At 42.3% G+C, this 15,011-nt stretch overlaps 1 protein-coding gene across 4 annotated transcripts in view; it reads right to left on the minus strand.

Moving 5' to 3' along the window:
- Kdm3 (Lysine demethylase 3) overlaps positions 1–15,011 on the minus strand; it is a 577,918-nt gene that overhangs the window by 385,536 nt on the left and 177,371 nt on the right. For all 4 annotated transcript variants that reach the window (XM_033473464.2, XM_033473465.2, XM_033473466.2 and 1 more), the window contains exon 7: positions 13,408–13,507. In XM_033473464.2, coding sequence (XP_033329355.2) covers positions 13,408–13,507 — 100 coding nt within the window. The remainder of the gene's footprint in view (positions 1–13,407; positions 13,508–15,011) is intronic.

Below are 15,011 nucleotides of genomic sequence, written 5' to 3' on the forward strand. Positions count from 1 at the left end.
TTCGAGGTCACCCTGTATAAATTTAGCGATCTAAACCCTGCAGTATCTTGCACAACTTCTCTTCGCGAAGAACAAAAATTCCCATTGCCAAAGTGTCGAAGAAAAATCACTTCCCCGATTATCAAGCATCGAGAGTTTTGCATTCCCGCAGCATTACCAAGTGCAGAGGAACCGCAGCGAACGAGGCCACGGCTCGGCTACAGCGAGAGAATGCTCTATTAGCCGGTCTCGGAGGGGTCCGCGCGCATTTTGGCCAATTAGAATGATTTAGCTGGGGTCAGAGTCGCGAGATATTGGTCTAGACGGTCGTCCAGGTGATCACGGTGGCAACGGTCCGCTCATTGGCCGGCAGATGCGAGCTCGCCGACATGTGGCCTCTTCTCTCGGCCGTTCGCAATTCGTGCATACGTTGCACGGCTAATGTTGAATGCATATATTACGGCGCCGCGACAGGCCGCCCACGTGCCGCAGCTACCCGGCGCGGCGGTGCTTTAATCCGCCGCGCCGTTTCCAGCGTGGCCGGGCCACGTGTGGCCCGCAAGCAAGACCACGGCGACGCCGTTGCATGCACGATGCCGCACACAGTCGCAGAGCACGGCGACGCGGCACCGGCATCGTGCACGGAAACTTTGAGAAACACGGGGAGCCCTGCCGGCCAACTAGGACGCACACATTTGTCGCCGGTGATTCTGATGGATCTGCCGCTGTCGGGTGCGTTTCGGATGCAAGTGTCGCGGAGCGATACACATCTCTCGGTTGTACGCAACGGGAATGTTTGCTGCGAGAGAGGATTCCGCCCGGCGCGGCAGTCATCATCAATCAGAAAGTTCGAGCACGGAGGAGGAGGAGAGGCGGGGCAGACTTTGCTCGGCCGGGAAACGTTCCAGCGGAGACGAGCTATAGGAGCAGACCTGACACCCAATGAATTATTTTGTCACCCAAAAATGGGGCTTCCGAAGCCCCATTACCATTTCCGTGCCGCGCTTCGTGTTAACGATATTTCAGAAACTTAAGCTTCTTAGCGAAAGAGTCCAGTGTTCCGGGGATCTAGTTTGCATTGCGACGCGTTTCGTCATTTCGAAGCCTCAAGTTTATAGGACCGCGTGATTCAGGTGAATTCGTTCAAATTTTTATTCGGTTTGTAAACGGGAATGGACGATTTGGGAAGGGAGATGCGATTATGCGAGTAGTCAGGCTTGTTTTTTTTTTATTAATTGTTGATAATCGGCGATTTTAAAGATGAGTCGCGAGGCTCGAATACGGTAATTTCTGTGTAATTCGCGCTCAGATTGCGCATAAAGATGGAGAATTTGGGAAGAGGAGATTTTTATCGATTGTCGATAACTATAGAAAAGAGATGCGAGGATCGAATGATCTAGAATTGTCTATTTTTGGGCGCAATCCGAGCGTGAATTAGGGAGAAATTACAGCAATTGCATCTTCTTTTTCCAAAGTCAGTCAATTCTGCCTAATTGAAGCTTAGATTTTGCACAAAAGTGCGTAATTTGGGAAGAGGAGATACGAATATGAGAGCCTAACGGCTCGCTTTTTATAGTTGCTGACAATCGGCGACTTGAAAAATGAGTCGCGAGGCTCGAATGCAGTAATTTCTCCCCAATTCGCGCTCAGATTGCGCACAAAAATAGACAATTTGGGGGAAACAGATACGATTATTCGAGTCTTGCGTCTCGTTTTTATAGTTACCGATTGTCAACAACTATAAAAACGAGATGCAAGGCTCGACTAATCTAAAACTGTCCATTTTTGTGCACAATCTGAGCGCGAATTAAAGAGAAATTACTGCAATTGTATTTTCTCTTCCCAAATCCTGTAAATTCTGCCTAATTGATGCTGCGATTGCGCATAGAAATGAAAAATTTAGGAAGAGGAGATACGATTATTAGAGCCTCGCAAATCATTTTTATTATTACCCCTCAAATAATCGTATCTCATCTTCCCAAATTATCCACTTTTGCGTACAATTTAATCGTCAATTAGAGAGAATTTACTGTTATCCATTTTTGTTTTCAAAGTAGGGGAAGATTAGAGCAAATTTACAGTATTCGAACAACTATGTAAGTAAATAGTAGATTTAAAGTCGAAAAGGTCATTAAAAAAAGAAACGATATTTCGTTTCTTCGACTTTGAAACGTGCTCGAAACTCTACGACAAATGATCGAAATGACATACTGCTGGTGTTTCATTACATTAGAGGTGTGAATTACTTAATAAATACAACGTATTCTAGTTAATGACCGTTCCATGTTTCTTGTTCAAAAACCGGTTTTGGACTGATAATGTTAGGTTAAATTACTGATATTAATGATATTGTTTCTGTACAAAACTTGTCCGTGTCTCTGCGTGTGGCCACGGTGTACTAATTATGTACTAATTATGTACGTTGTTTTTTTCTTCTTCCAATACGTATTTCCGTGCCATTTCCAAAGTCGACAAATTGAAAGTACAGCAGAAATAGAATAAAGTAAAAAGTATAGTAGAAATATACTTGAAAGTATAATAAAGTGTTGTGGACACATGTTACTTGCAATCGTCGGAAAATTTTCGAAGAGTTACAAACTTTCCAGGACTGCAAAATCAATGAGAAGTTGGACGTCGATAAATTAGGCCGTCCGATCTTTTCCCGTTAATTATACTATTTATTTCTTTTCTACAGAATACGCAAAGTTCTTTAACACTTCCATGTTTATTTTAAGACTTCCATGTAATTTATTGCGCGGCTCGAAAGAACGATGTATATAGTACAATATTTTTAGAGTCGACAGCGCTGTAAAATATTAGGTCGATTCATAAATAACTTCCATTTTTATATCAAACATTTATTCAGTTTTTTATTTATATATTCGCTTTTTTGTGTTTTTTCTTTATTTATTTTGAACACTTATCTATTTAGTGGAAGCAAAAACTCGTTTGTCCCGGTGACTCATAGCGTGTAGATAAGAACAATAGATTCTGTCTAGCAGCACCGGAAGTAGTTTATTTAACTCGACCTAATAGAGACGAAATTTCTGCGCTCCAGTCTCACGTAGTTCACAAGCAGACTGATTAGTCTGAAAATTATTAGATTAGTTAGAAAACGATTTAGGAGTACAGTAATGTCTCTCTAACTGACACTGAGATTCTGCACAAAAATAGACAGTTAGGGAAGAGAAGGACGATATTCAAGCCTTGCGATTCGTTTTTATAGCTCTTGATAATCGGTAACTATAAAAACGAGGTGCACGGCTCTAATAATCGCATTTCCCCTTTTCAAATTGTCCATTCTTTTGTGCATTATGTGCGTCAATTAGGGAGACATTACTGTAAAGCGCGAGAAGGCTTCCGCTTTTTAGCGATGCCAATGTTTGAGAACACGTGACGCGAACCCTCGTACAACGTCCGGACTTCTCCGATACCCTCGTCCGTGATTCCAGCATCGCAGGATAAAGTTATATTACATATACAGGGTGTCCAGAAAATGTTTTGCAATCCAAAAGTGGCGGGTTCCTCGGATCATTTGAAGCAACTTTTTCCTTTGCGAAAATTTTCTCCGAGGCTTCGTTCACGAGTTATTAACGAAAAACAGTGACCAATGAGAGGCGAGCTCAGCTGGCGCGTGGCCACCGAGCCAATGAGCGGAACTGGGCTTCGTGCGCTGGTTGGCTGGGCCGCCTTGCGTCAGCGGTACTCGATTCTTATTGGTCACTGTTTTTCGTTAATAACTCGTTAACGGTGCCTCGGAGAACATTTTTGTAAAGGAAGAAGTTGCTTCAAATGATCCGAAGAACCCGCCATTTCCGGATTGCGAGATGATATATATAATACAATATAATAATAATATAATAATATAATATAATATATATATATAGTACAATATTTTTAGTATTTTTAAGTTGTATATCCTATATTTATATTTCAGTGTTTATTCCATTTTGTTCCTTTTAAAATCCAACTGAAAGTCCTATAAATTGAATAAGAAGTGCGTCACCCATATTATGGGTGACGGGGCCCCCACGGAAGCATACCCGTCACCCATATTGCGGCGACGAACGTGTTAACGATTGCGAGCCCACGCGGATCCGTTGCCCCCATAAATCCTCGATTTTCCATTGTACAAACTCCGAAGAAACACGATCGTTCTTTGCTTTCCCCGAAACTCGGCCTCGCTCGCACATGCCAGCAGATTCTCCGGTTACCTCCGGGCAGATAGTTTCAGCAGTTTTCCATCGTTCTGTCGGCCGGAGAGCCGACTTTGAAACTCGCCGGCCGAGGGAAAGAGGGATGGAACAAGTGTCGACGACTCGCGACCGGGATTGGTAGGCTGCCAAGCGAGCGGTGCGCGCGACCAGCGTAACTCGCTATCAATCTCGTTTATGTGCGCGATCTCCACCGTTCTTTTCTCCCTTTCTCTCCTTCCATTCGAGACGTTGCACTCGCGACTCGCGCCCTCCCTTCGGCTCTCCTAGTTGCGCGAGCACTGACGGTCGCGCGAGTTGCAACTCCGTTGCCGCGAAACGCAGAGGAATGCACCACCGTCCGACGAGAATTGCTACCGAGAAGTCGAGGAGAAATGCCCGAGCGAGAGGAAAAATCTGGGGCCCCGGTCGGCGCCTCTGCCAGCAGCCACTTTGTCGGAGCCTCCGCTCTTGTAACAGCTCGATCTTTGTAGCTACTCGATCTTTGGAACAGCTCGATCTTTGTAGCAGCTCGATCTTTGTGGCTCACGGATACGTGATAGTTGCATCCACGAGTTCGCTGTTCGAGGCTCTTCCGTGTTCTGGTTGGGATTTCTTCAGGTGCATAGAGGAGGACTACCATAAATGGGACCAAGCAAACGAGGACTATAAATGGGGCATTATCGCTATCTCAAAAATTATGAATCATTTTATAACAGAATTATAGTAAATTCTTTCCAATTGTCTCTCAGCTTATAAATAAAAATTGGCGATTTAGGAAGAGGAGACGCGATTATTCGACCAAATGAGGGCCATGAATGGGGCATTATCGCTATCTCAAAAATTATGAATCATTTTATAACAGAATTATATAATATAGTAAATTCTTTCCAATTGTCTCTCAGCTTATAAATAAAAATTGGCGATTTAGGAAGAGGAGACGCGATTATTCGACCAAATGAGGGCCATGAATGGAGCATTACCACTATCTCAAAAATTATGAATCATTTTATAACAGAGTTATAGCAAATTCTCTTCAATTGTCCCTCAGTTTGTAGATAAAAATTGACAATTTAGGAACAGGAGATGCGATTATTCGAGCATTGTGGATTGTTTTTATAGTTAGCGATTGTTAACAACTATAAAAACGAGACGCAAGGCTCGAATAATTCAAAATTGTCTATTTTTGTGCGCAATCTGAGCGCGAATTGGGGAGAAGTTATTGCAATTCTATTTTTTCTCTTCCCAAATTTAATAAATTCTGTCTAATTGACGCTCAGATTATGCACAAAAGTGGACAATTTGGGAAAAGGGGAGCCTCGTGACTTGTTTTTATAGTTACTAATTGTCAACAACTATAAAAACGAGCCGCGAGGCTCGAATAATCGCACCATCTCTTCCCACATTGTCCATTTTTATTGATAAACAGAGTAACAATTCAGGAGAATTTACTGCAATTCTTCCCTGCATACATAGCTCGCTAAACTGTTCTTTTCGTTAAAGTAATATTTTTTTAAAACTGAACTAAATGGCTTGAATGTCTTTTTAGATGATAGAGAAATTAATCCACGAGACAATAACTGAATTGCATTTTCTTAATTTTGCTCTTACTTGGAATGACAAAAAAAGGTCAACAAATCTCGTTCTTCAACTTTTTTATCTGAGCATATAACAAACATTTAGAAACTGGTTTTCCAAGATCTCGGTAATTAATGTGCATATATGATATAAAATTTTATCGAAATCGGCTAACCCAGAGTCGAGCTACAAGCGTTGAAAGATGCAAGAAACCGCAGATTTTTTTCAGTTTTTGGTCAAAATCGCGATAAAACTGCGATTCTTGCCATCTTGAATTTCTTGTAACTCATAACAACGTCAACCGATCTCGATAAAATATTCAACACGCATATAAGTTATTGTAATCTGCGAGAGGCATTTTTTAAATATTCGTTACAGGCTCAGATAAAAAAGTTAAAAAACGAGAGTTTTCTATTTCTTTTTTTTTGTCATTCCAACTAACAAGAAAATTTAAAAAAACTATTCAGGTCATCGTCTGTTAAACTAGTCCCGCTATCATCTGGAAAAGATCCAAGTCCCTTAGACCAGTTTGAAAAAAAGAAATTGCGTTTTAAAAAAGCGTTCGAATACTTTCGTCGACTACTATAGTTAACCGTTACTCGCGAATTACGAATAAAAATCACACTCGAACGAACTCTTTTCTACTAAATGCAGTATTATTCGTCAATCGAGTGAATTTCGTCGAGCTCTGATTATTATCAAGCGGCCCCCGGGCTGGCCGCGGACACGCATTTCCCTAATTAACGCGTAACGTTCCCTCTCGAATGCTCGCTCGGCGAGGGCCAGATAGAAAAGAATTCCTCACCGTCGCACCGGCCGCACCCCGCCCTCGTAATTACTATACGAAATATCGCGGCGCGGCGCGGGTTGTATTTTCAGCGACGTGTCATCCGGTTCGCGTTTTACGCGGCGCGTTTATTTTCGGAGGGAGAGAAAGAGAAAAACCGGAGAAAAAGGGGAGAAAGCCGGGGGGCTGCGGGACGGCGGGGCCGACGACCACGACGAGCCGAGGAATTACAGCGACGCAGGAGACCCACTTCAAAGGAGGCCCTCGTTACTTTATTAGCGCGTGGCCGCCTCCGCTCCGGCCCCGCTCCGACTTTGCCCGCGCCGAAAGAAAGATCGCGCGCGCGGCTTTGAATCGTCGCCCGTCGACGAGCCGCCGGGAACTCGCGCGGCGACCGTTTCTTTGGCTTCCACGGGAAACGCGGACCGGTCTCCCTTCCCTCAGGGATTTCCCGGTTCCCTGGGCCACCGGAAATCATCGTTTGCCGCGCCGCACCGCGCCGCGCGCCCCACGCGACACGGACCGCCGAGCGTGTCGCTGGCGACTCGGCGACGGTGAAACCCGAGATTCGGATTCCGCGTCGATGCACGCCGATTTTGCACGGGATCGATGGCTTGCGCCGCGACACGGTCGACGCCGTTTTATCATCGATTAAATCGCCGGAATGTTTTCTCGCTTTTTGCGGCGAGTCTGCGGGGTTAGGAATTGCTTGTCGACCACGCGAACTCGGCTCCTTGGAATTTCGAATGCAACGGAGACTTTAGAATACAGTGGCGCGAATAATTGTACAGGGTGTTAACCCTTTGCACTCGAAGCTGTTTTTACTTCAAGATATAATATATAATAATAATAATAATATATAATATATAATAATAATAATATAATAATAATATAATAATAATATAATAATAATAATAATATAATATATAATATATAATCTAAGATATTTTTCTTCCAAGGTTGTATTAGCTTTAAATTACTTGTGTACATATGAAGGTCAGTTTACTCGCTCGTACAATAACTACACATTTAACAATTCTTTGAATATGAACAAATTTATTAAATATATAGCTAATTATATATTTAATAGCTAATTATATACAGGGTGTCCCAAAAATGTCTCACAATCCGAAAGTGGCGGGTTCCTCAGGTCATTTGAAGCAACTTTTTCCTTTACAAAAATTTTCTCCGAGGCACCGTTTACGAGTTATTAACGAAAAACGGTGACCAATGAGAGGCGAGTTCAGCTGGCGCGAGACGACCGAGCCAATGAGCGGAACTGCGCTTCGTGCGCTGGTTGACTGGGCTGCCTCGCGTCAGCCGTACTCGATTCTTATTGGTCACTATTTTTCGTTCTTTCGTTGTCAATAATTGCAAAAAGGAGGCGCAAGATTCTGATAATCGCATCTCCGCTTCCCAGATTGTCCGTTTTTGTGTACAAAGTTAAGCGTCAATTAGGAAGAATTTACAGGATTTGGGAAGAGAAGATGCAATTGCAGTAATTTCTCCCTAATTCGCGCTCAGATTGCGCACAGAAATGGACAGTTTTAGATTAGTCGAGCCTTGCGTCTCGTTTTTATAGTTGTTGACAAACGGTAACTATAAAAACGAGACGCAAGGTTCGAATAATCGTATCTGCTTCCCCCGAATTGCCTATTTTTGTGCGCAATCTGAGCGCGAATTAGGGAGAAATTATTGCAATTCTATTTTTTCTCTTCCCGAATTTAGTAAATTTTGCGTAATTGACGCGAAGATTGTGCACAAAAGTGGACAATTTGGGAAGAGGGGAGCCTCGTGACTTGTTTTTATAGTTACCGATTGTCAATAATGGTGAAAAGGAGGCGCAAGATTCTAACAATCGCATCTCCCCTTCCCAAATTATCCATTTTTGTGTACAAGCTAAGCGTCAATTAGGGAGAATTTACTGTATATACATTAATCACGTTCGGATCTCGCCAAGTTTTGCGTTAAACAAAAACATATCGAAACACCGTACTCGCATATTTCCATATTAAAAATATTTCTAGATAAAAATATGCAAATTACAAACAATAAAAAATGGGAATACACAAACATATAGCTTCCTGTTGATTCTGGTTCAACGCCAGCAAGCTCCGACTGATAGCCGAATCTCTCATAAACCGAGAGTACTTTACCTAATCGAATGTAAAATCGCGGACTGTCGGATACCTTCCCGGATCCCGGGCAACTGCTGAAAACTTTATTTCCGGAATAAAACAGACATCTCGTTCGCGGCGGAGCCGAGCGAGACACCGCGGGATACAAGTTCTAATTTCCCGGTCGGTTGAACAGAGGACGTCGAGAATCGAAGGGGCCTCTCTCGACCGTCGCGATCCCGGCGATCCCGGCGACCCTAAAAGCTCGACTAACCCAGTGAGGACGAAGAGGATCGTGCTCGGGAAGAACGGAGGGACGAAGAAGGATCGCGATAAACGGAGGAAGCAGAAAAACATCGTGCAGGAACACCGGTTTCGCGAGATTAAGAAGCGCTCGTCCCGGAACAAAGACTTCGGAATCCCCTGCTCCCCGTTTCATCAACATCAGCACCACCCTCCCCATCGGAGTCAGCACTTCCTGAGCTGAATCCCTTCCAGCCGTTGTCCCCGCCTCCTCCCCGTCCCCCTCATCCACCGCCTCTCGTTGTAGCCTGCGCGCCGATGGAGCCGGATCCGAGGCTTTTGTTTGTGGACCGGTTCCTCCCCGTTCCTCGAATCATTTATTCCCCTCGGCGCTGCGGCGCGCGGCGCTCCGGGAACCGGTAATTTATGGCCCGGACTCAATTTTTCGACTTTCATATTTGTAGGAAAATTCTCGCAGCCAGCGCGCGCAGAGCCTGCCAGCTCGCGACGCGCGCGTCTCGCGTCTCCTCGTCAATGAACCTTCCAACTCGCCGCCGCGCCGCTCCTCTTTCTCCCTCGACGACCGAAAGCTCCTTCCTCGACCTTCGAGCCGGTCGATCGTGGCATCGCTGCGACGACGACGTCGACGTCGACGACGACGACGACCCTACTTGACCTCGCTTCATCGACCATGCGGAAGACGTACCACCTAGGCGCTCGATCCGGGCCTGCATTCGGCAGACGGGTCTAGCTTTCCCTTCGATGACCTTTCCAGAGAGAGAGCTACCGACTTCTGCCTGCCTGCTCGCCTGGCTGTTTAATGCGGCGAGCTATGATTCTGGTCGCGTCTTGCGGCCGCGGATATGATTTGCAAGTTCGACGTCCACTTCGAGTTTCGTGCCACAAGTTCGACGGTTTTGTGTTTTGGGAAATCAATGATCTTTTGGGACCCGCGCTGGTAAATTGGTATGCCGTTCGGGGGATGTCACGCTCGAGCGAGATTTAATAATAGATTTACGGAACTCGTCAAAACGACGGGACACTAATTTTTTCATTTAGGATTATTCGTATCGTAAAGATACATTTGTGAGTTGTTTATTCAATTTATATGTTACAATTATATGTTTGAATGACACTTGTTCAAAATCGGGATGAGTGCCTTTTTTTTGTTGGTTTTATAAGCTAATATGAAACAGCTGTTTTTTGTGCTCCGTAAATCGAGCGTTAATCCTACTCCTTCATTTTTGCCGTCCTTGGTCCATTCAATATTTTTTGCAATATTTTTTGTCCTAGATTTCATCATTCCTTGCCATTGTATTCCTTGCCATTTATTGCGATGACTTTTTTGAAACCGGACTCGATCGCACGAAATATGTTTAACCTTTGCCCTACGATTTAAATTTCAAGAACATGTGCCACAATTTTTTGCCATTTTGTCATTTCGTGCCATTTTGTGCCATTTTTTAAAGATGATAGAGCGATCAGTATACTAGACCGTAACTAGAATGCTTTTTTGAAAGGTTGCTATTGCTTAGAATGATAAAAGAAAATAAGAAACTCTTGTTTTTTAATTTCTTTATCTGAGCCTGCAACGAAAATTTAAAAAATTTGTATTATAGATCTTGATAAGTTATTTGCATGTCAAAAATATCATCGAAATCTATTGACGTTCGTATGAGCTGTAAACAATTAACGATCGCAAAAATCGCAGCTCCTTTAACTACTAATAAAATAATTAAATAACAAGAAAACAAAAAATCATAAAACATGTATCCCCTAATATAACACGAGTCTAACTAGTTATGTTTATATCTGGCTCTCACTGCTCTCATTTCTGTCCCGATTTCTTGACCATGTCCCTCAGACGTGATAATCAACCCTGGCCCGATTATCTGACCACGACTCTCAGACGTGATAATCAATTCTGACCCGATTTCTTGACCACGACTCTCAGACGTGATGATCAATTCTGGCCCGATTATCTGACCACGACTCTCACACGTGATAATCACTTCTGGTCCGATTATCGGACCACGACTCTCAGACGTGGTAATCAATTCTGACCCGATTATCGAACCACGACTCTCAGACGTGATAATCAATTCTGACCCGATTTCTTGACCACGACTCTCAGACGTGGTAATAAATTCTGACCCGATTATCTGACCACGTCTCACAAACGTGATAATCATATTTGGCCATGACTACGTTTAATCTGACCACGTCTCTCAGACGTTGTTGTAGAGCAAAGGGCAGAACGTTGAATGGACTGATTCACTGTACACGAAAATATTTCTTTTTAATTTACCTACGATACTTGGAATGACAACAAGATAAGAACCTCCCATTTCTAACTTCGTTCTCCGAACCTGTACCGAAAATTGAAAAAACACGTTTCAATTTAGACCCGGGTAACTTGTAGCACGCGCGCTGAAAACTTCCGCATCGGATCCGGGTCAAGCATCTAAATAACCCCCGGCTGACGTCCGACCGATCGAATCTAGGATAAACGAGATTTCCTTGGGAACAGTTCGGAATCCTGCAACAGCAGCAGCGGCTCGAAGTCGAAAATGGCCTGGGATCGATCGGATTCGTTGCAATTAGTCGAGAATTAATAGTGCCAAGCGGAGCAGCCTCGAAGACTCCGAGGCGAATACGACGATCGGCATCGATAATTCCGTTACGAACTTGCTCTATTCCCGACACGGAGCTCTCCCGATGTCTTCGGGATCGCGCGGTAGCGGCGAACACGACGAAATTCTCGCGGAAATGCTTCATGAAGTTCGCATGATATTCGCGCGAACGTCGGAGCTAGACGTCGACGGCGCACAGTGGGTCGGATCGAAGATTTTACCGACTTTTCGACAAAAACCTAATTTTCTAGAATCGATGTCCAGTTAGTTTTTATTGCTTGTTAAATGTCCATTACCCTCGAAAGTGGAAATATTAATAAAAACGATCGTAAATTGCAATAGATACGACAATTTAAAGTTGAACATTTTGAACATTACTTGATTATTATTTACTTATTTTATGTTATATTTATATATATATATTTTTTTATTTACTTATTTATTTATTATTTTATTATTATTTGACGCCAAAAAAGATGCTTCTTTTCCTCGCAATATCCCGACGAACCTAATTAATTTTTTCCTCCGCTTTCTCTTTTTTGACATTAGGAGGCAATATTTCTCGTTAGGAAGCAGTAGCTTAAATTACGATTATTGTATCTTCTATATGAAAAATATAATGTTTAATAAAATATAAAAAGTGTAAAAATTCTTTACATTTGACAAGGGATATCTTTTGACACCCAAGGACTCACAGTTTCGGACAAACGGTATATTTTCAGGATACCTTCTTCTACATAATTCTGTAAAAGTTACATACCAAGACGAACCAGATTGTAAATTATTACGTTTTAAAAATATCAACGTTACGTTACATCGAGGTTAAAGATATCGAAGATAATCTCTCTGTGTTCTAGTCGGTATTACAAAACGCTTCTTCGTCTGTAAATCGACAGATATTTAAAATTTTAAATTATTCCGTATAACATGAAAAATATAAGTAAACGAAACAAGCTTTGTAACATTACAATACTAACGTACCTGGAATTACTAGTGGGTGCCTCGTAACCTGTGTGGGTGCAGTAAAGTACGCGTCCCAGAAAAAGTTCTCTGTTTGCATTGTATGTAGTTGGTAAATTTCAAAAGTTCGAACTTCTGATAAAATGTAGAGTACGTTAATTAATCTTACCATTTTGTTATTGTTTCAATAAACCTGCAGCTTCAGGATTTAATGCATACAGAGACGTTTTTCTTGGACGCGTACCTTATTGCACCCACACTGGTTACGAGGACCCACTAGTAATTCCAGGTACGTTACTATTGTAATGTTACAAATAGTTTGTAACATTATATTTGAACAATTTTCCTTCACAAAAAATGTCAATGAAAATTAATAAAAAATTATTGTTTAACCCCTTGACATACTATTCTCTTCGCAGTTACTGCGATTAGAAATTTTTCGATTACCATAATTTCTTAAAAGGGAAAGAAAATTGATGCTTATTGTGTGTGTGTGTGTGTGTGTGTGTGTGTGTGTGTGTGTGCCTACATTTACTTGAATGCTTAAATATTGATGACAAGAGATTAGAATTTTATTCAAATTTTAATGGACAGAATAACATATATACTCAATAAGTTATTACTAGAAATTTTCATGACGAGTCGGATTCGTCAAAGTACGGCAAGGGGTTAACAAATGCAGAAAAATTTAATTATCTATAGTTGAAAATAACTATTTTCTAAATATTCTTGGTGAACGTTTCGTTGCAATATCTTCGATGGTTCAAAAGTTATGACAGAATGCCACTGGATTTCTCGATCCAGCCCACTGTGCGGCGGTGCGGTGGACGCGACGCGTCTGAAATTTTGAACGCGCGGACACATGCCGGAACGGCGTCGAAAGTGAGACGGTACGGAGAGGGATGGATCTCGCTCACCTTTTTCAAGATGCTGAGAGATGGGACTCTGTATCCTGGGCGTAGTCTGCAACTGTGCGGTGTTTCCAGGACGTCCTCGGGGCCTCCTTCCGGGTCGCGGCTGAAATATAAATGGAATACAGTCATCTGTCAGACGGCGGAATAACGTGGCTGGGAAGCGCGCGTCTCGAGAAACTGTGTCAAACGCGGGCAAACGCTTTACAAGCGCGGAATTGCCGGCGGCAGACGTGGACAATTGTTGGAAATTATTCAAGAGACGCGCGTTCCAAGTTACATCATCTTAATTTGTCCCCTCCCCTCCACCCTCCCCCCTCTATTCATTTCTTTTGTGCACGTTGCCGCTCGAAAGTGTTCTATCGTCGTTCACAACACGGAGCACGTAAGAGATTAGGCCGTTAGAGTGGCCGGCTAACACCGGTTACACCGCTTGTCTTTATTGTTACAGAATTCCTGAGATCCTGGCGCCTCTCTCTCTCTCTCTGCTGGACAATTTCATTTTATATTGTCACAAATTAACGCGTTCAGCGTCGACGATCAACCATTGAAATTCACGCGAAGTCGAGGCGACTTTTTCGCTTTCAATTTCTATTTACCAAACTTTACTTTAAAAATGAGGGTGTATTAAAGATAAAATAAAGAGAAAAATTATGTCTTTAGGAAAATAGTATTTTATTACAATATATATAATAATATATATTATTATTATTATTATTATAAATTATTATAATATAATAATAATATATATTATTATTATTATTATAAATTATTATAGTATAACAATAATATATATTATATATAGGGTATCCCAAAAATGTCTCGCAATCCGAAAGTGGCGGGTTCCTCAAGTCATTTGGAGCAACCTTTTCCTTTACAAAAATTTTCTCCGAAGCACCGTTAACGAGTTATTAACGAAAAACAATGACCAATAAGAATCGAGCACGGCTGACGCGAAGCGGCCCGGCCAAGCAGTGCACGAAGCCCAGTTCCGCTCAATGGCTCGGTCGCCTCGCGCCGGCTGAGCTCGCCTCTCATTGGTCACTGTTTTTCGTTAATAACTCATTAACGGTGCCTCGGAGAAAATTTTCGCTAAGACAGAAGTTGCTTCAAATGACCGCCACTTTCGGATTGCGAGACATTTTTGGGACATGCTGTAAATATAAAATTCATTTTCATTGTAATATATTCGAAGAAACTGAATTTAACTAGGATGCTTCGAGTGCAAAAGAGTTCTAATTTTAACTTTCTATAGTTTCGGTATAATCGATTAATCCTTAAATGCATCGTTAATCAATTATACCGAAACTGAAACGTTCAAATTAGAACTCTTTCGCATCTGAAGCATCCTGGACAAATACAGTTTTATTTATAATAATAAATTATATTACAATGAAAATAAATTTTCAAAATTGGTCCATCCAGTAAATTCTCTCTAATCGACGCTCAGATTGTACACAAAAATGAACAATTTTTCGAAGAGGAGGTACAATTAATCGAGCCTCGCGCCCCGATTTCACAATTGTTAACAATTGGCGGCTATAAAAACGAGCCACGAAATTTGAACAACAGTATCTGCCCTTTCCAAATAGTCCATTTTCGTGTACAAT

The sequence above is a fragment of the Megalopta genalis genome, chromosome 3 (assembly GCF_051020955.1).
Source record: "Megalopta genalis isolate 19385.01 chromosome 3, iyMegGena1_principal, whole genome shotgun sequence".
Lineage (NCBI taxonomy): Eukaryota > Metazoa > Arthropoda > Insecta > Hymenoptera > Halictidae > Megalopta > Megalopta genalis.